The following is a 25,839-nucleotide window of genomic DNA, read 5'->3' on the forward strand; positions in this document are numbered from 1 at the left end:
CATTAGGACTGATAGATAATATTTTTTTTAATTGTGGTAAAAACATAAAATTTGGCCAGGCGCAATGGCTCACGCCTGTAATCCCAGCACTTTGGGAGACCGAAGTGGGCAGATCACGAGGTCAGGACCTTAAATGACCTGATGGAGCTGAAAACCATTGCACGAGAACTCCATAACGCATGCACAAGCTTCAATAGCCAATTCGATCAAGTGGAAGAAAGGGTATCAGTGACTGAAGATCAAATTAATGAAATAAAGCGAGAAGACAAGGTTAGAGAAAAAGAGTAAAAAGAACGAACAAAGCCTCCAAGAAATATGAGACTATGTGAAAAATCTACGTTTGACTGGTGTACCTGAAAGTGATGTGAATAATGGAACCAAGTTGGAAAACACTCTTCAGGATATTATCCAGGAGAACTTCCCCAACCTAGCAAGGCAGGCCAACATTCAAATTCAGGAAATGCAGAGAACACCACAAAGATATTCCTCGAGAAGAGCAACCCCAAGACACATAATTGTCAGATGCCCCAAGCTTGACATGAAGGAAAAAGTGTTAAGGGCAGCTAGAGAGAAAGGTCGAGTTACCCACAAAGGGAAATCCATCAGACTAACAGTGGATATCTCAGCAGAAACCCTACAAGCCAGAAGAGAGTGAGGGCCAATATTCAACATTCTTAAGAAAAGAATTTTTGGCCAGGCGCGGTGGCTCAAGCCTGTAATCCCAGCACTTTGGGAGGCTGAGACGGGTGGATCACGAGGTCAGGAGATCGAGACCATCCTGGCTAACACGGTGAAACCCCGTCTCTACTAAAAAATACAAAAAAAAACTGGCCGGGTGAGGTGGCGGGCGCCTATAGTCCCAGCTACTCGGGAGGCTGAGGCAGGAGGATGGCATAAACCCAGGATGCGGAGCTTGCAGTGAGCTGAGATCCGGCCACTGCACTCCAGCCTGGGCAAAAGAGTGAGACTCCATCTCAAAAAAAAAAAAAAGAAAAAGAAAAGAATTTTCAACCCAGAATTTCATATCTAGCCAAACTAAGCTTCATAAGTGAAGGAGAAATAAAATCCTTCAGAGACAAGCAAATGCTGAGAGATTCTGTCACCACCAGGCCTGCCTTACAAGAGCTCCTGAAGGAAGCACTAAACATGAAAAAGAAACAACCGGTACCAGCTACTGCAAAAACAGGCCAAATTGTAAAGACCATTGACGCTATGAAGAAATGGCATCAATTAATGGCCAAAATAACCAGCAAACATCATAATGACAGGATCAAATTCACACATAACAATATTAACCTTAAATGTAAATGGGCTAAATGCCCCAATTAAAAGACACAGACTGGCAAATTGGATAAAGAGTCAAGACCCATCAGTGTGCTGTATTCAGGAGACCCATCTCACATGCAGAGACACACATAGGCTCAAAATAAAGGGATGGAGGAAGATCTACGAAGCAAACGGAAAGCAAAAAAACACAGGGGTTATAATCCTAGTCTCTGATAAAACAGACTTTAAACCAACAAAGATCAAAAGAGACTAAGCTATTACATAATGGTAAAGGGATCAATTCAATAAGAAGAGCTAACTATCCTAAATATATATGCACCCAATACAGGAGCACCCAGATTCATAAAGCAAATCCTTAGAGACCCACGAAGAGACTTAGAATCCCACACAATAATAATGGGAGACTTTAACACCCCACTGTCAACATTAGACAGATCAACGAGACAGAAGGTTAATAAGGATATCCAGAACCTGAACTCAGCTCTGTAACAAGCAGACCTAATAGACATCTATAGAACTCTCCACCCAAAATTAACAGAATATGCATTCTTCTCAGGACCACATCACACTTATTCTAAAATCGACCACATAATTGGAAGTAAAGCACTCCTCAGCAGAAGTAAAAGAACAGAAATCACAACAAACTGTCTCTCAGACCACCGTGTAATCAAATTAGAACTCAGGATTAAGAAACTCACTCAAAACTGCCCAACTACATGGAAACTGAAAAACTTGCTCCTAAATGACTACTGGGTAAAAACAAAATGAAAACAGAAATAAAGACGTTCTTTGAAACCAGTGAGAACAAAGACACAATGCACCAGAATCTCTGGGACACATTTAAATCATCTTAACTTAAAGCAGTGTGTAGAGGGAAATTTATAGCACTAAATGCCCACAAGAGAAAGCAGGAAAGATCTAAAATCGACACCGTAACATCACAATTAAAAGAACTAGAGAAGCAAAAGCAAACACATTCAAAAGCTAACAGAAGGCAAGAGATAACTCAGATCAAAGCAGAACTGAAGGAGCTAGAAACACAAAAAACCCTTCAAAAAAAAAATCAATGAATCCATGAGCTGGTTTTTTGAAACGATCAACAAAATTGATAGACCGCTAGCAAGACTAATAAAGAAGAAAAGAGAGAAGAATCAAATAGATGCAATAAAAAATGATAAAGGGGGTATCACTACTGATCCCACAGAAATTCAAACTACCATCAGAGAATAAACACCTCTATGCAGATAAACTAGAAAATCTAGAAGAAATGGATAAATTCCTGGACACATACACCCTCCCAAGACTAAACCAGGAAGAACTTGAATCTCTAAATAGACCAGTAACAGGCTCTGAAACTGAGGCAATAATTAATAGCCTACCAACCAAAAAAAGTTCAGGACCAGACAGATTCACAGTCGAATTTTACCAGAGGTACAGAGAGGAGCTAGTATCATTCCCTCTGAAACTATTCCAATCAACAGAAAAAGAGGAAATCCTCCCTAACTCATTTTATGAGGCCAACATCAATGCTGATACCAAAGCTTGGCAGAGACACACACAAAAAAGAGAATTTTAGATCAACATCCCTGATGAACACTGATGTAAAAATCCTCAATAAAATACTGGCAAACCTAGTCCAGTAGCACATCAAAAAGCTTATCCTCCACGATCAAGTCGGCTTCATCCCTGGTATGCAAGTCTGGTTCAACATACGCAAATCAATAAACGTAATCCATCACATAAACAGAACCAACCACAAAAACCACATGATTATCTCAATAGATGCAGAAAAGGCCTTTGACAAAATTCAACAGCCCTTCATGCTAAAAACTCTCAATAAACTAAGTATTGATGGAAAATCAATAAGAGCTATTTATGACAAACCCACAGCCAATATCATACTGAATGGGCAAAAACTGGAAGCATTCCCTTTGAAAACCCGCACAAGACAAGGATGCCCTCTCTCAACACTCCTATTCAACATAGTGTTGGAAGTTCTGGCTAGGGCAATCAGGCAAGTGAAAGAAATAAAGGGTATTCAATTGGGAAATGGGGAAGTCAAACTGTCCCTCTTTGCAGATGACATGACTGTGTATTTAGAAAACCCCATCGTCTCAGCCCAAAAATCTCCTTATGCTGACAAGCAACTTCAGCAAAGTCTCAGGATACAAAATCAATGTGCAAAAATCACAAGCATTCCTATACACCATTAACAGATAAACAGAGAGCCAAACCATGAGTGAACTCCCACTCACGGTTCCTACAAAGAGAATAAAATACCTAGGAATCCAACTTACAAGGGATGTGAAGGACCTCTTCAAGGAGAACTACAAACCACTGCTCGACGAAATAAAAGAGGACACAAACAAATGGAAGAATATTCCATTCTCATGGATAGGAAGAATCAATATCGGGAAAATGGTCATATTGCCCAAAGTAATTTATAGATTCAATGCCATCCCCATCAAGCTACCAATGACTTTCTTCACAGAATTGGAAAAAACTACTTTAAAGTTCATATGGAACCAAAAAACAGCCTGCATTGCCAAGACAATCCTAAGCAAAAACAACAAAGCTGGAGGCATCACGCTACTTGACTTCAAACTATACTACAAAGCTACAGTAACCAAATCAGCATGGTACTGGCACCAAAACAGAGATATAGACCAATGGAACAGAACAGAGGTCTCAGAAATAACATTACACATCTACAACCATCTGATCTTTAACAAACCTGACAAAAACAAGAAGTGGGGAAAGGATTCCCTATTTAATAAATGGTGCTGGGAAACTTGGCTAGCTATATGTAGAAAGCTGAAACTGTATCCCTTCCTTACACCTTATACAAAAATTAATTCAAGATGCATTAAAGACTTAAATGTTAGACTTAAAACCATAAAAACCCTAAAAGAAAACCTAGACAATACCATTCAGGACACAGGCATGGGCAAGGACTTCATGACTAAAACACCAAAAGCAATGGCAACAAAAGCCAAAATAGACAAATGGGATCTAATTAAACTAAAGAGCTTCCACATGGCCAAAATACACAAGTCGGATCTAATTAAACTAAAGACCTTCCACATAGCAAAAGAAACTATCATCAGAGTGAACAGGCAACCTACAGAAAATTTTTGCAATCTACCCATATGACAAAGGGCTAATATCCAGAATCTACAAATAACTCAAACAAATTTACAAGAAAAAAACAACCCCATGAAAAAGTGGCCAAAGGATATGAAGACACTTCTCTACAGAAGACATCTATACAGCCAACAGGCGCATGAGAAAATGCTCATCATCACTGGTCATCAGAGAAATGCAAACCAAAACCACAATCAGATATCATCTCACGCCAGTCAGAATGGCAATCTTTAAAAAGTCAGGAAGCAACAGATGATGGAGAGGATGTGGAGAAATAGGAACGCTTTTACACTGTTGGTGGGACTGTAAATTCGTTCAACCATTGTGGAAGACAGTGTGGCGATTCCTCAAGGATCTAGAACTAGAAATACCATTTGACCCAGCAATCCCATTACTCGGTATATACCCAAAGGATTATAAATCATGCTACTATAAAGACATATGCACACGTATGTTTATTGTGGCACTACGCACAATAGCAAAGAGTTGGAACCAACCCAAATGTCCATCAATGATAGACTGGATTAAGAAAATGTGGCACATATACAACATGGAATACAATACACCATGCATAGTTGCAGCCATAAAAAGGATGAGTTCATGTCCTTTGCAGGGACATGGATAAAGCTGGTAACCATCATTCTCAGCAAACTATCACAAGGACAGAAAACCAAACACAGCATTTTCTCACTCACAGATGGGAACTGAACAATGAGTTCACTTAGACACAGGGCGAGGAACATCACACACCGGGGCCTGTTGCGGGGTGGAGGGCTGGGGGAGGGATAGCATTAGGAGAAATACCTAATGTAAATGATGAGTTGATGGGTGCAGCAAACAAATATGGCACATGTATACCTATGTATCTATGTATCAAACCTGTACATTGTGCACATGTACTCTAGAACTTAAAGTGTAATTAAAAAAAATATATAGAATCCTGATGTTGAGTAGATCCTGCTGGTTGATGGTGTTGTCGAGTTCTTCTATATCCTTGTTGATTTTCTTTCTAGTTATTCTACCAATTGTTGAGAGAGGGGTACTAACATCTCCAAGTTTATTTGTGGATTTGTCTGTTTCTCCTTTCAGGTCTATCAGTTTTTGCTTCACACATTTTATAACTCTGTTGTTTAGTACATAGGATTAGTATGTTTTCTTGGTGGATCACTTTTTTATCATTATAAAATATCCTTCTTGATCCCTGGTAATTTTCTTTCCTCAGAAGTTTATCAGATTCTGCTTTCTTTTGTTTAATGTTTGTATGGTGTATCTTTTCCATCCTTTTTCTTTCAACCTATTTAATATCATTACCTTGACATGTCTTGTAGACAGTTCATTGATTCCTTCCTTTGTCTTTTCCATTCCGCTATTGAGCCCAGTCCCTGAAGTCATTGTTTCAGTTTTGTATTTTTAGTTCTAAAATTTCCATTATGTTTCTTCCTTTTTACATTTTTGTTTTTTTGTACAGATGAGGATTTTGCTATGTTACCCACGCTGGTCTCAAACTCCTGGCCTCAAGTGATCTTCTCACCATGACCTCCCAAACTGCTAGGATTACAGACCCATCCATTTCTCTCTTCTTTATATTGTTTTGAGTTTTCATTTGTTTCACAACTTGTCATCATGTTCATTAAAACATTTTTATGATGGATGCTGTATCAGTCCGTTCTCTCTTGAAAAATTAATTCTCTCTTGAATTAATTTTTGCTCTAAAGAACTACCTGAAATTAGCTGGGTGTGGTAGTGAGTGCCTGTAATCCCAGCTACTCAAGAGGTTGAGGTGGAAGGACTGCTTGAATGCAGAAGGCAAAGGCTGCAGTGTGCCGAGATCACGCCACTGCACTGCAGACTGGGTGACAGAGAGAGACTCCATCTCCAAAAAAAAAATAAAATAAACAACGACAACAACAACAACAACAAGAACTACCTGAGACTGGATAATTTATAAAGAAAAGAGGTTTCATTGACTCACAGATCCACAGGCTGTACAGGAAGTATGGCTGTGGAGGCCTCAGGAAACTTGGAATCATGAGGGAAGGTGAAGAGGAAGGAGGTACATCTTACACGGCCGGAGCAGGAGTAAGAGAGAGCAAAGGGGGAGGTGCTACACACTTTTATAAACAACCAGAACTTGTGAGAACTTACTCACTATAACAAGGATAGCAAGGGGGAAATCTGTCCCCAGAATCCAATCACCTCCCACAAGGCCCCTCTTCCAACAGTGGGGATTACAAATGGACATGAGATTTGGGTCAGGACACAAACCCCAACTGTATCGGATGCTTTAAAATCTTTGTCAAATAATTCTGACATTTGTGTCTTGTTGGTGTTAATATCTATTGACCTTCTTATTCAGTTTGAGATCTTCCTGATTCTGGGTAAGGCAAATTATTTTCATTTCGAAATCTAGACATTTTGAGTATTATGGTTTTTGTTTTTGCTGGCAACTATGTAGAGCAATATAATTTTTGTGTTTTAGCAGACTTCCTCTAGCACCACACTCCAATGGGTAGTAGGGGTTACCTCATTATTGTGAGGTGGGACTAAAAGTACATGTTCTCTACTAGACCTCCACTGATACCAGAGGGCTCCCTGTTACTGATGGATGGGGTGGGAGGTCTCCAATAGGCCTCCACTGATACCATCTCCAATGGAGTTCAGGGGTAACTTGCTACCCCTGGGACTGGGATGCAAGTCCAGGCTGCATAGTTGACCTTAATTACCTTGGGGTCATTGTGAACTCAAAATTATACTTAGCCCTTATCTGCCCTGATCTCCGCTATATTGTTAACACTGAATATAATCTCCTTTAAAGCTCTCACTTCCCTTCAATTTCTCTTCTTACTTCTTGAACAGCTTTGGAAATTATTCATGGGAGCCTTTTTATTCTCGGTCTATCTCTTCAAATTTAATCTCCAGGATCGATCTGTCCTTATACTCTTTTTCTCATTCTACATCCCTACCTAAGCAATTTCATTCATTCTCACAATTAAACAACATCTTACCATCTCTGTTGGTCAGAACTCAACCAAACTCTAAAACCATTTGCTAAACTGCTGATTGGCACTGTCCTTTTGTTATATCACAGATATCTAAAAGGGAACTTATCCCCTCCTCACCCAAGCCTGTTCTGCTTCTGCATTCACTGTTTTAGTGCCAACATCATTTAGCAGGTCTTTTGAGCCAGAAAATGAGGAGCTACCTGGCACCCTTTTCTCTCCTCCTTAACATCCACTTAATTAGTCCTGGAGTACTAATTCTATACACTAAACAATTCTACCTCATAAAACGTCCCATCATTTTAACTAAAATATCTTAATTAGGCTTCTTAAATCGTCTTGTTTCCTTAAATCACCTCTCATCTAGACTTCCACAGTGTCATGCCTGTCAAAATGGTCTAACAGAAATTCAATCGCATCATTTCGCTGATCAAAACTTTGCTCTTTATAACAACATGTGTTTTCCCACCAAACTAAGCTGCAACCACCAATAGGCTATAAAATCAATTCAGCAGATTCCAGCATCAATTTTTGAAAGTTTTGTTTTGTTTAACGAAACACAGTATAAGAGACTAGAAAATATTACAGAGAACTATGCATACTGATGCTAAGTTCTGTTTTATTTCATATACATGTCCATTTTATATCACAAACCAGTGAAAACATACAAATTGATACATGTATAAAGACACTGCACATAGGTGTATACATGTGTATGTTGGGTCATAACGTATATTGAGTCATAATGTAAGCTCTTCCAGGAAAGCTTCCTGGTCCCTCATATCTCCCAATCTCCAAAGATAATGAAGCATTCTCTCAACTGCTAGGTCTGCACCATGTTAATGCTTCTATCATTGCTTTAATTCCGTATTTGTGCTTCCTACAAGACCATAAACTTCTAACACTGTACTAGGCATTTTTCCTACTACTTCATATGTACGATCTCATTTAATTCTCACAACTCCTGTTTTTGGGAGGTGGGTGTGGGGGTAGGGTTTTGCTTTGTTGACCAGGCTAGAGTGCAGTGGCACCACCATGACTCACTGCAACTTCGAACTCCCGGGCTCAGGTAATCTTCCTGCCAGAGCCTCCCAAGTGGCTGGGATTACAGGTATATGCCTGGCTAATTTTTAAGGTTTTTGTGGAGACAGAGTCTCACTTTGTTTCCCAGGCTGGTCCTGAACTCTTGGGCTCAAGCGATCCTCCCACCTTGACCTCTCAAAGTGTCAGGATTATAGACATAAGTCAACTCCCTGGCCCAATTTTCACAACTCTTTAGACAGAATTCTCATTTTTAAAATGTGCAAAGATAGAAACAGATTAAATAACTCCCCAAATGTCACACAGTAAGTGGTAGAGATGGAATTTAAAACTCAAAAAGCCTGACTCTGGAAAACAGACATACGATATTACAGAATGTTAAAGATTTAATAAAAGATCAGTGGAAAATTAACTTACTTCAAATAAAAGTCTATAATAACATCATTTAAAAATTCTCCTTCATTTAGACAGTGTAGGTCCTCATTAGTAACGGAGATGCCTCCCTTAGCTGGAGGTGGTGGATATACTATCAACCTGTAACAAAATTAGAAGGCAAGCAAATAAACAAATCTATATATATGTATACACAACTGAAATGTATACACAACTGAAATGTAATAAAACAGAGAAAGACATTTAAGATCATTGCAAATATAAAAGAATTCTCTCACTTTTCTACTGGGCCAATGAAGATGGTGTGGTTTTCTCCAGTTTCTTCTTCTTCATCAAAAAACTGAAATTCTTGTTTGCTTCTAAGCTGTATTTTAGATTCAAATGATACCTGGTAAAGGAAATTAGCAATTTACAGTCAATTAGGAAAAGTTTCAATAAAAAGGGTAAGCACAAGGCAAGAATGTTTTTCAATGCAAATGGATTAAAAATATGGAACTAAAAAGTATGCATGATATTTAACAATTAAAAATAAGAAACAGGCAAAACTAGGGGCCACTTTCTTTTTATCTGTAGCTTCTAGATAGTGACACTCTCCCAACTTATGTAACAGTAATTTTTCAGTATCTTACTTCTCTAAGATCTCTACTATCTACATTAAATCAGATAATGCTGGTAACATTCAAAGAACCTTTCTAAAAAACCAAAGTGGTTTTTGCCTCTTAGTTCAATAGCTAGGCAATCTATAAGATGCAGGGGCAGAGGCTCAGGGAACACAGTCGAATGAGTTTCAGCCCTCCATAAAGCTAAGTGAAATGGGTTCCTTAGAGGAAAGAATCTTCCATTGAAGTTTGAGTCCATCCCAGTTGCATTATGCTGCTCTTTTCTTCCGTTGGCACTGTCTCCCATGCCAACTATGCAAAAGAAAGAGAACCATTTCCCGTCCTTTTCTCAACCCACTAACTATATTTATAGTTTTTTGGGGAGTCCTTGCTCAACTATCACCAAGATTGTGCTGCGGATAGCCATATTTCCAAGTTTGCAGGCAGTTTGAGAGATCTGTTCCCAATAAATTAGGTCAGCAAAGCTAAGTTGCTATAATAGGAAATAAACTTAAGAGTTTTAAAATTATGTTTGTATTATTTACCATTATACTATGTGTTATAGTAGTACTGTGACCTTTGCTTCAGGTGGCTTCAGAGTTACCTAGCTATATGAGTAGTTATTCTAGTATTAGATACATGTTTTGACAATAAAGATCAAATAGCATGTATTCTTCATTTCTCATATATGCCTATGTTACATACAAATGTACACCATGGACCACAATTTCTTCAAACCTAAGACACAGGGTAACCAATCCATTTGAAAGTAGTGGTGTGTGCATATATATGTTGGAAGTAGGGTATAAAGAAAAAAGGATGACAGAAAAAATGATGATGAAAAGTAAAGATAAGGATAGAATGTGGAGGAACCAAAAATGCTTCTGAGACCTGTACCGAGTACTATTTGTCACCCACTCACCACTGTTTTGACACAAGGTAGTTTACAAATCACACATAAAAGCAAGTAATTCTGAAATAGAATTAAAAATATTTAACACTGAAAGGAACAGTATTAAAATAAAACATATTTTCCTTTAAAACTACCCATAATTTAAGAATATTTTTAAAATTAAAAAACATAATTACAGTTTTAATTTTGTTTTCCTTTTGCCCACAACTTCCTTTGATGTTCTCTTCATAGGTTCGTGTACAGGCAACAAGTCTGCCATTAGCTTCTTCAAAGGGAATTTTCGCAAAAAAACTGGAAATGTTATTCTTTATACCAATTTCATTAATGATACTTTCAAATACCATATTTGCCTGAGGATCAAGGCCATTTTGAAAAATTAAAATTATATATTGTTCTTCCAAATCTGAAAAGAAACAAATATAAGTCTAAAAAAACAAAAGTAAATAGAAAGTTTTAAAGGAGTAATTATTAATTCTTTCCGGGAAGATAATCAGAAATCCCAGTAAAAAGGTCCGCAACAATGTCTGACATACAGTGGATACACAACAATCACTGGAAAGACCAGTGTGTGTTACATGCAAAGTTCGCTTAAGTTATTAGAAGGAAGGAACCAGAATACATTACTCTAATAACAGTTCAAGAACAAATCTATTCACGGATGTAACTAATTTACTTCATCTAATAAATCTAAATCTATAAAGATATAATAGTTAACATTTTTGTCAAACACAAATAGAAAATTGCCACGTGAACTGATAGTATCTCAAGAGAATCTAACTGCAAAACATCTTTTCACTAATGTGCCAACTCTTGCAGATTCACTGGTAGCTAACACTTTTTCATAATTAAGCTGAAGCAGCAATTACTGCTGAAATGTGTTTATCTTCTAAGCAGTCAAGCCATGCTTTAAGTGTTAAAGGTGAAGGAAAAAAACCTGGAGAACCATATCTATGTATTATAAAGACTTAAGGCCCATTTTATGAACTTAATAACTTCCTATTCAGGCCAAGTTTCAAGATTTCCAGATTTATATGGCTGATTTACATTTAATATTCCTATCAGTTAAAAAAATTTAGTTTACTCAGATTACAGTGTTAGTTAAGAGTGCAGATCTTTTGGGTTTTAATCTACTTAGAAACTTTCTAAATGAGTAAGTCTGGGTTTTATCTTCAGCCCTTCCACTTTCTGTGAGTTTTTCCTTATCTGTAAAATGGAGAAAGTAATATCTATTTCACAAGGTAGCTGTGAGAATTGTAGATAATATACATCTAAGGCATCTGTCAAAGTGCACTCACATTTTGCTATTCAACAGCTATTGTAAATACAATATCTATTATAATTACCTATTATAATCTGTTTTACACAACTTACTTGTTAATTTATTTATTCCTTTACAATCATTCCAAACTTTATCCTCCTTATTCATTTGCAGTTGCATGCTCAGCTTTTGATAAACTGCTGGAATTGCCTGAAGAAACACTACGGGTAATTTTCGGACATTACACCATTCACATTTAGTTAGATCAGAGGTATTTAAAATAATCTCTACAGGATCACGGTCTGGTTCTGGAGGAAAACAAATGGAAATGGAAAAATAACTTTTAAGAGGGTAATATCATGAATGGGGGAAATTGTGAGGAAATACAAGTTTAAATGTAAGTACATATTTATTATGCTCTGCACATCATTACTCTTGTGGGTAATAAAAAAAAATCTTTATAACTGCTTTAAAGAAGCTTTTTTATTTTTTACAAATGAAAAGGGGTTTCTAAAAAGTTAGGCTCTGTGATATTTCTGAATGAAATTTACACCAAGATATATGCCCTTTGATAAGGATATATGTAACAACTAACCATCTTAATAAATTCTATGAATATTTTTAAATCTTTTATTCCTGTAAAGTGCTTTGGTGTAAAGAAAGCTTTAGTGAGTAAAAAAACATAAAATAGCTTACCGTCTAGCTGTATCTTGATAAAATCTAAACAAAACTAAAAAAGAAGATGAATTAGTATTGCTCTAGACTTACAAAGAAAGGCAGGTTTCACTTTTCTATTCAAGTACTTAGAATGTTTCCTATATTACTCGTTTATCTCTTAAAATCCCACAGAGAGGTTGGTATAACATTATAATGAACACCTAAATATTCCTTACCTAAATTTACTAACTGTTAAACTGTTAACATCTTGCCACATCCCTTCCATCACTCTTTCTTTTCTTTTTTTTTTTAACTTTTATTTTCGGTTCAGGGGTACCTGTGTAGGTTTGTTATATAGGTAAACTGCACGTCATGGGGGTTTGACATTCACTCAATGGTTTTTGCATGTATTGATGGTCCTTGCCTGAATTATTTATTACTGGTGGTTACAAAATGGTATTTTCTAACTAATTATTTCAATGTGGAAAAGACACATTAAGCCTACTACAGCCTGAATTAATTATTTTAGAGAAGTTAACAGATTCAAAAAAAGAGGCAAGTATTTTGAAATGCATTAAAAAACAAGACAAACGAATACATACAGGGATGAATAGATATATGGAAAGCAAATACAATAAAATGCTAATAGTAGAACTTAGCTGGGAGTTATATAAAGTTCACTGCAAAATTCTTTCAACTTTTCAGTGTGAAGATTTTTATAATGTAAAAAGAGAAAGGAAATATAAAATAAATTTAGCAATTACTACAATAATTAATTGCAAAGTCTAGAATGTCACTAAACATACTCTCTAAAGATTGCATTTGAAAGGACTATGTTAACTGGTTTCTCTGGGAAGTAATACATTATTTGGGGACATTAAGCACGGGTACCGGCAGGGAATGGTGGCTTTTAACCGTTATCCCAGCATTTTGGGAGGATCGCTTGAGCCCAGGAGTTTGAGATCAGCCTAGCCAACATAACCTGGTGAAACCCCAGTATTTATAAACCCCAGTATATAAAAGTATAAAAAATTAGCCAGGCATGGTAATGCATGCCTGTAATCCCGGCTACTCAGGAGGCTGAGGCAAGAGAATCGCTTGAACCCGGGAGGCAGAGGTTGCAATGAGCCAAGATTGTGCCACTGCACTCCACCCTGGGCAAAAATAGTGAGACATCATCTCAAAAAAAGAAAAATGTAGCCAGATATAGATGGCATGTGCCTATAGTCCCAACTACTTGGGGCCTGAGGTGGAAGGACTGCTTGTGCCTAGGAGTTCAAGGTTACAGTTAGCTATGAATGCAGCACTGAACTGGGGAACAAAGAGAGACCTCATCACTAAAAAAAAAAAAAAAAAAAAAAAAAACGTATTGTAGCTTGCGAAACGTTCTAGCATACATGGATGTTGACATTGTGTGTTTTGGAAAAATGTTAGCTGATTCAAAAAGTGTCAATAATGACGACATAAAGCATTCACTCATTCATTTATTTATCAGAATGAGTCTCGCTCTGTCACCCAAGCTGGAAGGCAGTGGCACAATCTTGGCTCACTGCAACCTCCACCTGCTGGGTTCAAGTGATTCTCCTGCCTCAGCCTCCCTAGTCGCTGGGGTTACAGTGCACGCCACCACACCCCGCTAATTTTTGTAGTCTTAGTAGAGATGGGGTTTTACCATGTTGACTAGGCTGGTCTCAAATTCCTGACCTCAAGTGATCCACCTGCCTCAGCCTCCCAAAGTGCTGGGATTACAGCCACCACACCTGGCTGACATATGCATTTAAATAAAATTGTTGCATAAGATAAAGGAATTGAAGGAAGTTATATCTAAATACTTGTCATTTAGAAATATGTAAGTAAATCACACATAAATATTAATATTATAAGTAGACACCGGGCTGGGTGCGGTGGCTCACACCTGTAATCCAGCACTTTGGGAGGCCAAGGTGGGTGGATCACCTGAGGTCAGGAGTTCAACACCAGCCTGGCCAAGACGACGAAACCCCATCTCTACTAAAAATACAAAAATTAGCCAGGCATGGTGGCAGGCACCTGTAATCTCAGCTACTTGAGAGGCTGGGGTAGGAGAATTGCTGGAACCCAAGAAGTGGAGGCTGCAGTGAGCCGAGATTGCACCACTGCACTCCAGCCTGGGCCAACAACAGTGAGACTCAGTTTCAAAAAACAAAACAAAACAAAACAAAAGTGGACATTGGTCTATTTCATCTACATTGTGAAAGTTTCTAAATTTAAACTGAATGAAAACCTTGATTTTATATATTCTCATTTGAAAAATGAGGGATTACTTTGTATTTGCGCATATGTGGTATTCCTAATAATATATGCCATCTTACTTCCTTAAAAAAGCACTTGCTTTTAAATAAAATAGACACTTCTAAATAATGCCACTTGGCCGGGTACAGTGGCTCACACCTGTAATCCCAGCACTTTGGGAGGCCGAGGCAGGCGGATCACGAGGTCAGGAGATCGAGACTAACACAGTTAGTCTGGCTAACACAGTGAAACCCCGTCTCTACTAAAACTACAAAAAATTAGCCGGGCATGGTGGTTGGCGCCTGTAGTCCCAGCTACTCAGGAGGCTGAGGCAGGAGAATGGCATGAACCCGGGAGACAGAGCTTGCCGTGAGCCGAGATGGCGCCACTGCACTCTAGCCTGGGCGACAGAGTGAGACTCTGTCTCAAAATAATAATAATAATAACGCCAATTATATCACCGAGCGAATTAAAATGATTAAATTATCTAATAATAAACAAGTGTAGAATTTTATAAAACACTGAATATAGTAAAACATTTAAAACCTGTTTCTCAGATTAATCATAACTTGGCAGATAAATCATTTCACTACAAAACATAAGGAGGTTATATTCAAGAAGAAGAAGAAAATATCAAATCATCTTTTTATTTATACTATCTGAAGAAGATACAGACCTACTAATTATTCTTCAATGCAGAACGCCCTTTGCGAAAAATCTCATGCTACAAGTAAGGCTAATAGTACACTGCAAATTTCTACATTATATTTTTTGACTGGAATATTTCATTTAGCATTATAATTTTTAAACTGACAATTTTACGTTACATATACTGCCTTTTATTTTTTTAACTAAATTTACAAAGTTTTTCTTCACCGTAGCAAATATAACCTATTAGAAAAAAATTCACCCAAATTTTAATATGGTTCTTCATAAACAGCTTTAAGACTAAATATGTAACTTTCTAATTAAATGTCTAAATCACCAGCAAAACCTTACTCATCACACTGAAGAGTTATAAATAACAGTGCTAATGTGGGAGAAAACCATAAAAGTTACAGGGCACTCCTGAAAATTTTTGAGGTACAAAGTGACACAGAGTGACATTTTTGTTAATGGACAGAAACCAGGAAAGACAGTCTGCAGTATGAGGGCTGTAACAAAATACAAATTTCATAAATCCCTAAAAACACTGACATATGTTACAATATTATTGGGCAATAAAGGGTAGATAATTTATATATAATTGGCTTTGAATCTCCAGGGTACTTCTGAAACTTAGTTTGTAAACTGTGAGAAGCTTAAGGTTTTTGATGGAAAAGAAAAATTTGCTGGATTTGCATAGAGCTGTGCTCTGCTAAGAAATCAGGTTCACATTTCATTTTCTCCTACAAATAATTTTTTTTCTTTTGATCATACTGTATTCTAGAACCATGAAGAACCTTTACCAGAAAAGAAAGTTATTATTTATTACATTAAATAATAAAACACCTTACAACTTTCCTGCTGTGATATAATTATTTCTCTCTCTCTTCCTTTTTTTTTTTTTTTTTTTTGGAGACAGAGGCTCAATCTGTCACCCAGGCTGGAGTGCAGTGGTGCAATCTCGGCTCACTGCAACCTCCGCCTCCCAGGTTCAAGCGATTCTCCTGCCTCAGCCTCCCGAGCAGCTGGGACTACAGGCACACGCCACCGTGCCCAGCTAATTTTTGTATTTTTAGTAGAGATGGGGTTTCAGCATATTAGCCAGGCTGGTCTCAAATCCCTGACCTCGTGATCCAGCCGCCTTGGCCTCCCAAAGTGCTGGGATTACAGGCGTGAGACATCATGCCCGGCAATAAGTTCTCTTAAAGACAAGTGCTTTATGTAAAAAGGACAATGTTAGGACAATTATGTAAAAAGGACAGTATTAGTTTGAAAGAAGAGTTGGAAACACATAGGGACACCAAGTTAAGACATTATAAAATAAAGGCTTACAGAATGCATACAGTGCTGTACAATTAATCTAGAAACAATGTTTAGAATACATTAGAGAGAAAAATGATGACTAAGAAGACTAGTTAAGGAGATTATATTAAAATTTCAAACAGAAAATAAAAACTTGGATTGGTGGCAGAATAGTAAGTACACAGGTATGATGAGTAAGATAAAGTACACAAAGTCCTTTGGGTATTGTGGACAATGAACTAGTACAATGCACAATGCCTTTTGGGCAGCCATTATAGTACAATAATCTATTTCTAGGAGTCTTGATGCTGTAATACATTTTCCAGCAGATCCCAAAGCTTCTGGAATCTTCACTCACTACAGTTCTTTAATATAGTCTTTTCATGCACTTAGCTGGCATGATACTAAATCAGTAACATATTGGAAGGTTTTCTAACTCATTTTAATGGTGAGGAGCTACTATGTATATACTCTTAAAGCAATGTGAAATCTTGAACTAATTTTGATATTCTATTAAATATTTTAATTTACAAATTTAAAATATTATATATTATCTTTAGCAATGGAATTTTTAATGTTAAAATTGGTATAGTAAAAAGCTTAAGAATGTACTTACAATTACAGGCTCTATTAACAGCCGGAAGAGTGTTCCTACTCGTATACTTCGACAGTTTAAAATGACACTGTCAAAGGAACTTTGGCAGCTTAAAGCTAAAGAATCTGGAGTTTCTGGAGAAGACACTTTACGACGTTTTAGAGGTGTGTTGATAATAGAATTGCCAAACTAAAAAGGAAAAGAAAATTTTCACTTAATAATTTACTAAAACAAAGCTGCAAGCTAACTATAAACATATGCAAAGACCCAATAAAAGAAACGTAAATATCACAACATAAAATGGATTTCCCTTCAACAGTGTTAGATAAAATTAAAATTCATGGTTTTTATATAACAGTAAATACCTGTATCTTATTTAGCTATACTTTAGTTGTAATATAAATCTGAGTAATAGCACGGCAGTCAAGAATAGTACTCTGGGAATCAGACTGCCTGGATTCAAACAGCCACACCACCTTTTATTTTATTTTATTTTATATTTATTTATTTATTTTTGAGATGGAGTCTCGCTTTGTCACTCAGGCTGGAGTGCAGTGGCGTGATCTCCACTCAATGCAAGCTCTGCCTCCTGGGTTCACGCCATTCTCCTGCCTCAGCCTCCCAAGTAGCTTGGACTACTGGCACCCGCCACCACACACGGCTAATTTTTTTTTGTATTTTTAGTAGAGACAGGGTTTCACCGTGTCAGCCAGGATGGTCTCAATCTCCTGACCTCGTCATCCGCCCACCTCAGCCTCCCAAAGTGCTGGGAGTACAGGCGTAGCCACTGCGCCCAGCCAACACCACCTTTTAAAGATCTGATCTTGGACGGGCACGGTGGCTCACGCCTGTACTCCCAGCACTTTGGGAGGCTGAGATGGGCAGATCACCTGAGGTCAGGAGTTCGATACTAGCCTGCCCAACACAGTGAAACCTCGTCTCTACTAAAAATACAAAAAATTAGCCGGGTGTGGTGGCAGGTGACTGTAATCCTGGCCACTCAGGAGGCTGAGGCAGGAGAATTGCTTAACTGGGAGGTGGAGGTTGCAGTGAGCCAAGAACACGCCACTGCACTCCAGTCTGGGCGACAAGATCGAAACTCCTTCTCAAAAGCAACAACAACAACAACAACAACAACAAAAACTGATCTTGTAAAACTTAATAACTTACGTAAGTTTTGGTTCCCTAAACTTTAAAATATACAGAGTAAGAGTATCTACTCAACTGAGTTAATGCATAAAAAGCAGTTTAGCAGAGTGCTTCATGCACAGTAAAATGCTGCTAGTTATAGTGGCAATGATACTTGAATTAAATCAGCAATTATTTAGAAAGCAAACAATTTAGGGGAATGGTTATCTGCATTACGAAATAACCCTTCCTTATATATTTACATATTTTAAACTATTTCATCTGTTAAATTATGATTCCAGTCACTTCCAAATAGAAATTAATCATAAACACTTTATATAGGTATATAATTTTAATTAAAAGTAATTATATTAGTATCTTTATTATCATCACAAGAATAAAACAATATCTTGACAGAAAATAAAGGAAAAGAATGTCCACCATTCCCATTATCCTTCTAAAGGTATTTCTATGATATATGTCACAGGAAAAAATATGTATTTTAAACAAAATATGATCATATATATGATATAAAATCATACATACATGATTTTGTGAACTGCTTTTTCAGGCTTATTAACAGATTTATCATTAATATTCGCCATTACTGTTACTATTTTTTGAGATGGAGTCTCACTCTGTTGCACAGGCTAGAGTGCAGTGACATGATCTCGGCTCACTGCAACCTCCACCTCCCTAGGGGGTTCAAGCAATTCTCCTGCCTCAGCCTCCCACGTAGCTGGGATTATAGGCACACGCCTGGCTAATGTTTTTGTACTTTTAGTAGAGACAGGGTTTCACCATGTTGGCCAGACTGGTCTCGAACTCCTGACCTCAGGGAATCTGTCCACCTTGGCCTCCCAAAGTGCTGGGATTACAGGTGTGAGCCACCGCATCTGGTCTATTTTCCCTTATTATTAAAGAAACCTGTTAGAGAGGTTTAAAAGTGTTTTGTTTTGTTTTTAGCTGTAGAGTTACATCTTCAAATGAGAGATTATTTAGCTCACTAATAAAACAGGTAAGAGCTGCTCCAGTTGAATCTACAGTAAAGGATTTAGTCTAGAATTTGAATGTTCCACCCCCTCCACGGAGCACCATCGAAGACGGTACACACTGAGGTATCCTTACGATTCAGTGTGTCAGTCTGAAAACTGCTCATCTAAACATTCCATTACATGGAAATTCATCATTAATTTAACTGAACTCATATGCTGGACATCTACGTTCTTTCCAATCTCTTGCGATAGCAAACTATTCTTCAAAGAGCATTTTTGCAGTCCAGTCAATTGTGGTACACATTTAGAATTACCGCCAAACTGTCCTCAACAGTTAAATCAACTTATACACTCAACATTCCACTTCTCCAAACACTGATCAAGATGAGACAATATCATAGTTTTAAAATTTTCAGCAATCTGAAGTTCACAAAAGGTATTTTAATTTCATTTTCACTACTTTGATTACTATGTTTTTTTGAATTCTATTCATTTCCTTTCCTTATTTCCCTATGGTTTGCCTCTATTTCTTGATTTTTAAAAAATTAAAAATATATTAAGGACTACTTTACACTTTGTCACATAGCTTACTATTTTTCCATTTCCATTCATCTATCAAATTGTGTTTAGAGTGTTTTGCTACACTGTTCTACTTTTCATTTAATCAGATATATTCATCTTTTCATTTACTATTTTTGCTTGTGCTACCATGTTGGAAAGGCATTCTGTAAGATTATATAAAAATATTAATCTAGCCGGGTACAGTGGCTTGCACCTGTAATCCCAGCCTGGGTGATAGAGCAAGATCTCCCCTTTAAATAAGTAAGTAAATAAATAAATCCATATATTTTTCTATTATCCTTATGATTACTTTTGTTGTTTCTCATTTTTTAAGGTTCCCATCTTAACAACCAAGTATATATGTTCCCATATTTTTATCTGTACTCCTATGAACACACTGACATGTATAAACACACACACAAACAATTTAACATACAAGTTTATTATTTTACAAAAATGCTCTTACTAAAGTAATATACACATATTTCCTTAATTTGGTATTCTCACTTAACAATATCATGCAGATATCCTAAAAGTCACTGATATAAGTTCTAATTTTTATTTTCAATGGCTGCATCATATGGATATACCGTAACTTCTTCAGCTATATCCATATTAACAGGCAATGACTTTGTTTGCCAATAATCATGTCTGCATATAAAGTCTTATGTACTGGGGAAGATGGAGTCTAAGGAGTTAATTATTTGGTCAAATAGTACACATTAAAAATTTTTTAATGGTCATTTTTACATTTCTTTCCCAAAAGACCATAGTAACTTTCTTTTCCATCAGCAGACTAGGAAAGTATCCTTTCCCTTGGATTCTTGACAACAGCATAATATTAACTGATTTTGTAACAATTTTTAAAGTCCATTGAATACAGTTGTATTTCATTTTCCTTAATTTGCACTTTTCATGTGGTAGTTTACTGCATGAATTTTCTATTTTTGTCCATTCTTATCCTTTGTTCACTTTATTTTTATCTTGTAAATTTTAAGAGTTCTTAGTCTATTACAGACATTAAAATATTATGTCATCTGCATTACAAATAGTTGTTCTAGATATTGTTTGTCTATTGACATCATCCATATTACCTTTTTCCATGTGAACTTTTTGAAACTTTTATAGTAAAATATAAAACATAACATAATGAAACATACTATTACAGTAAAATATATCCCTGTTAAAATGACTTCTCTCCTCTGCTAGATTTTATAAGAAATCTTTGTACATACTGACATTTTATTGTAAGGTTAATACTGTGTTTTCTTGTTGAATTTTTTAAACTTTAAGCCTTAAGTTTAATTGAAACTTATTTTTGTATATGGCTTAATGTTCTTTCAAATAATCTCCCACGTAGTATTTAAGCCCCACTTAATGAATAATCCATTGTTTTCTCCTGGCGCTACCAAACTGCCTTCTAAAAAAAGTTTACACCCCAAAATGGAGGCATTAATCTGAACAAATGTCAACAAATGTGAAAAGTACCTGGTCTTTCATTCTTGCCTTTCTTGGCAATGTAACTGTACTTAACTCTGAGTCTTCCGGAATGCTTCGTAGTTCACGCTCTACTCTGCAAGTATTTTCATTTAGTGCTGCTTCTACTTTTCCAGTGGATGGTGCAGGGGAAGAACAAGCTGAATCAGCAGGCTGAGGAGATATGCTCTCTCTTCTGTTAGTTCTGTCGTTGTCATCATCATCATCACTGGACAAAATGACTAAAAGTATTTTAATAATTTATAATTTATATTAAAACTACAGTCATAATTTTGTATTTCATTTCTGTCCATTAAAAAGTCAAATAAATTACCAAAACGGAAAATACACTGAATTTGCTTTGGACCTCCTCCAGAGCTAAGATTAATAAAAATGAATGAAGATACAATCCATTCTATCTGATAAAAAGTTAAATCTGAAGAAAGCATTTAAGACTTGGCATCTTTTAAAAAAATTATACAAATATAAAATTTGATTTTACAATTCATCATCACTCAACCAAACAGCAATATCAGCAAGTTACAAGAAGAATGATAGGTCCATTTCAGAGTCCCAAAAAATTTAAGGTGTAAAAAATAATTTGCATACAACTTGTTCGCAAAATAGCACGCATTGTAAATATGTGTGAAACTCCATGTAATCAAGTTTTTTTTTTTTTTTGAGATGGAATCTCATTCTGTCACCCAGGCTGGAGTACAGTGGTGCAATCTTGGCTCACTGCAACCTCTGCCTTCTGGGTTCAAGTGATTCTCCTGCCTCAGCCTCCCGAGTAGCTGGCATTACAGGTGTGTACCACCACACCCAGCTAATTTTTGTATTTTTAGTAGAGATGGGGTTTCACCATGTTGGTGAGGCTGGTCTCGAACTCGTGACCTCAGGTGATCCACCCGCCTCAGCTTCCCAAAGTGCTGGGATTATAGGCTTGAGCCACCACGCCCGGCCATAGCCAAGTAATTTTATCTCACACAGGAAGTTACTAAAATCTTAACTGGTCCTCAGAAAAATCTGGACCAGTACCTAATGTTCAATAAGTCTTGCTGATGATAAATGGACGTGAGCAAGAAAAGACACTACAATGGTAATTTGCTCTTATACCTTGTACTCATTACTGAATCTTAGCGAATCTATCTCTGTATCTTAATTCCGGAAAGCCACTCATTTTGTATTTGAGTCAAATACAAACTCCTTGCTATGGTTTATAAATTTACATAATCTGGCCCCTGCCTATCTGTCCAATTTTCTCATAATATTCTGTTTTTTGTTTCTTTATCCTCCAGGCACACTAGTCAGTATTTCTGTCCCTCAAACACCACAAGCTTGCTCCTGCCTGAATTCTACTTCCCTCAATATTATGCATTCTGGCCACCAAGTTTTAGTTTACATATCACTTTGATAACCCAATAAAGTAAGCACACTCACAGTCAAATTAACTGATTTAAATTTTCTGTTGTTCTTTGTTGCAGATGTTCACTTGCTTATCTGTTTCCCCCTGCTACACATAAACTATAAGACAGCAGGGACATTGTCTTGTTCACTGCTATATCCTCAGGCCTAAAATAGCCTGACACAGAAAAAGCATTCAAAAGTCATATGTTGAAGAATGCATGAACTTGAAAGAGGAATTTTTCTTTATTAGTATTTCAAACATAAATGCTTAATTTTTACTGAGTAATGTACATGTCCCAGAGAAGCATCATCTCAGCATTTCTCTACCTGTCTTATTAATTTTACTGGCCAGTCTCAGGAACAAATACTGAGCATGGTTTCTCTTTCAACACTGGTCTTTCATTAGCAGAAAACCTAACAGGCCAGATTAGACAATCTAAACAGATTTACATACATAGCATTTGGGAGGTGGGGTTTTGCCACTTACTGGTTATTTGGCTCAATTTCTCTTCTCCGTAGAATTAAGGACAGTAAGGGTATCTATTTCACAGAATTGTTGCAAGGAACAAATGGTATGTAAAATGCTTAGCGCAGTACCTGACATATATAGATGTATATATACATACAGATGTACGTGTACACATGTATACAGATTTTTTAAAAAGGCCCATGAACTGTATTTTTAATGAAAAACGGCACAAGTATATATTAAAAGGAAAGCCTAGTGTTCTATTTACAATTATTAATATTTTTTTTTCGCAACAGGGTCTTGCTATACTGCCCTGGCTACGCTTCAACTCCTGGACTCAAGCAATTCTCTCATCTCAGTCTCCTGAGTGGCTGGGACACCACTATGCCCAGTTTCTATTTTTTAAAAGAAATTATGCTCATTCTCCACAGTATACACTCTTATCGGTAGCTTGCATTACTCACTTAAGGATCTTGGAAATTATACAGTTTATCAGATCTTTCACTCCTTTATCGCTGTATACTCTAGTCAACCAATCCCAATAATTTCTAATCTTTTGCTATTTATTATAAACAAGGACTGCATGCCATATGCATACACACAAGAGTAAAAAGACATGATGCAGATTTAAGAACAAATGTGGTAAGGATATTGTATGTCAAATATTTTATTGGGCTACGCGTATTTTATGTTATTTTAGCTCCCCCCCACCCCAGAAAAAATTTCACTATCAGCAGGAGATATACACATTTACAGATCAGAAAGATTAAATTAACCTGGCCAAAGTCCGAATGCTGGTTTTAACTAGCAATTCATCTAAGACTAGGGTCAAGTTCTGTGTTTTGTTTTGTTTTGTTTTTTTAAACTATTTAAGATGGACAGGATGAGAACAAGATTAGTTTTAAGCTCACACTTACATTAAAAATACATATGGGGTTGGAGAGACTGGTTGTAAAAATATATCTGAAAAATATTGGATTGATATAAGCAATATTAAAGGGAGTAAAATACTTACTTGGATCATTTAGGTCTGACAAACTTGTTTTCCTTTCTTTCAAGTTTGTGATTTTGGGTATTTTTGCCCCAGGTAAAATGACTTTTCCATTAGTCTGTAAATAAGTGTGTTTACTCTCATCACAATTCACAATAATATCAATTGGAATCTTTTCCATACTGTTGCCATAAAACTTCTTGGTTGTTAATCCTGTGTTTTGTGACTTCTGTCCTCCAGAATTCTGATGAATTGACGTTCTTAATAATGGTCCAGCAGACTCATTCAAAGTAATAGCTTGTCTGCAATTTCTTTGCAAATCCTTAGAAAAAAGAACACCATAACTTTGGCATTTGGTCTGATTTTCTTTTTCTTTTCCACATTTTGGACAACATTCACGGTGTTCAGAAACTTTAAGTTCCAAAAGAATAAAAGAAATAAAAGATTTTGGCATTTTATTGCATCATTAAGGAATCCCCTCAAAGTCTCAAAATTAAGTCCCTCTCTTCCCCATCATTACCATCATGGCTACCATGAGATCCTAAATAAGTCATGTTAGTTGGGATTTAATATCAAAATGCTGGAAGAAATTTTCAAGACTATCCAGTCTAGCAGTCAGCTATATATAAATTAACTGTCACCAAGAATCTGAGGATACGATCAAGCTGAGTACTGACTGGCTCCATTACATTAGTGTCTACAATAAAGGTAAAGAGGGCATATTTAAATGAAAAGAACTCCATGGAAAAGTGCTATTTCCTCTCATAAAATTGACACTAAAACAGAAAAAACACATTCCTACTATTAAAATCCCCAAGATTAAAATATGAAAGGAAGTATGTTCTGAGCTATTACCATATGCCTTCCATCAGCTAAGAAACATGTATCTTGGAACTCTGTGAGAATTAGGAACAAAATGTAGATACACTACACTGAGTAAGATAAAAAAACTTTCATGATAAAAACTAGAGATTAACATTTTATCAACCTAATTCTCTAAAAACTAGAATCTTAATACTGCTCAGTTTTAGTAGAGAATACTGTAAAGTAATACATTTTCACAAACATTTTATGTTAAGTGTAATTTCTTTTGGAAAACAAAAACTGACTAAGCCTGGACATTGTGGGTCAGGTCTGTAATCCCAACACATTGGGAGGCTGAGGCAGTAGGACTGGTTAGGGTCAAGAGTTCGAGACCAGCCTGGGCAACATAGCAACATCCAATCTCTCCAAATAAAAAAAATTCAAGAAAAAGAAAAACTGATTAAAATCTCACTCCCTGCTTTGGTCAGAAGTGGAAGGCTTTTTACAAAATTAAATAATTCCAAACTACATATCACATAGTATCTGCAAGACTACCTATAAATAACCAACTGCACTTAATAAGTCTGTCTTTGAGACTATGTCATTTTTATTAAATATCCTAAAGATGTTAATCCCATTAAATTCACAGACCTTGTTTTCTTTTTCATTTATTTATTTATTTATTTTTTTAGAGAAAGAGATTTGCTCTTGTTGCCCAGGCTGGAGTGTAATGGCACAATCTTGGCTTACTGCAACCTCTGCCTTCAGGGTTCAACAGATTCTCCCGCCTCAGCCTCCCAAGTAGCTGGGACTACAGGTGCCCACCACCACGCTCAGCTAATTTTTGTATTTTTAGTAGAGACAGGACTTCACCATATTGGCCAGACTGGTTTCAAACTCCTGA

General features: G+C 36.6%; 1 protein-coding gene across 48 annotated transcripts in view; it reads right to left on the reverse strand.

Moving 5' to 3' along the window:
- SENP6 (SUMO specific peptidase 6) overlaps window positions 1-25,839 on the reverse strand; it is a 112,884-nt gene that overhangs the window by 24,181 nt on the left and 62,864 nt on the right. For 40 of the 48 annotated variants that reach the window (XR_012433656.1, XR_012433655.1, XR_012433654.1 and 37 more), the window contains 8 exons: window positions 24,156-24,453; window positions 21,277-21,506; window positions 17,126-17,293; window positions 12,331-12,364; window positions 11,748-11,942; window positions 10,553-10,779; window positions 9,143-9,252; window positions 8,889-9,005 (listed from right to left, as the gene is read on the reverse strand). Coding sequence is in view for 45 of the 48 variants with exons in the window: in XM_065543816.2 (XP_065399888.1) it covers window positions 8,889-9,005; window positions 9,143-9,252; window positions 10,553-10,779; window positions 11,748-11,942; window positions 12,331-12,364; window positions 17,126-17,293; window positions 21,277-21,506; window positions 24,156-24,453 (1,379 nt within the window). In the remaining 3 variants the exon portion in view is untranslated. Of the gene's footprint in view, window positions 1-8,888; window positions 9,006-9,142; window positions 9,253-10,552; window positions 10,780-11,747; window positions 11,943-12,330; window positions 12,365-17,125; window positions 17,294-21,276; window positions 21,507-24,155; window positions 24,543-25,839 lie in introns of all 48 variants that reach the window. The other 8 variants (XM_074037656.1, XM_074037655.1, XM_074037654.1 and 5 more) reach the window with 1 other exon arrangement.

This window comes from Macaca fascicularis, chromosome 4 (genome assembly GCF_037993035.2).
Source record: "Macaca fascicularis isolate 582-1 chromosome 4, T2T-MFA8v1.1".
NCBI classification, from domain to species: Eukaryota; Metazoa; Chordata; class Mammalia; order Primates; family Cercopithecidae; genus Macaca; species Macaca fascicularis.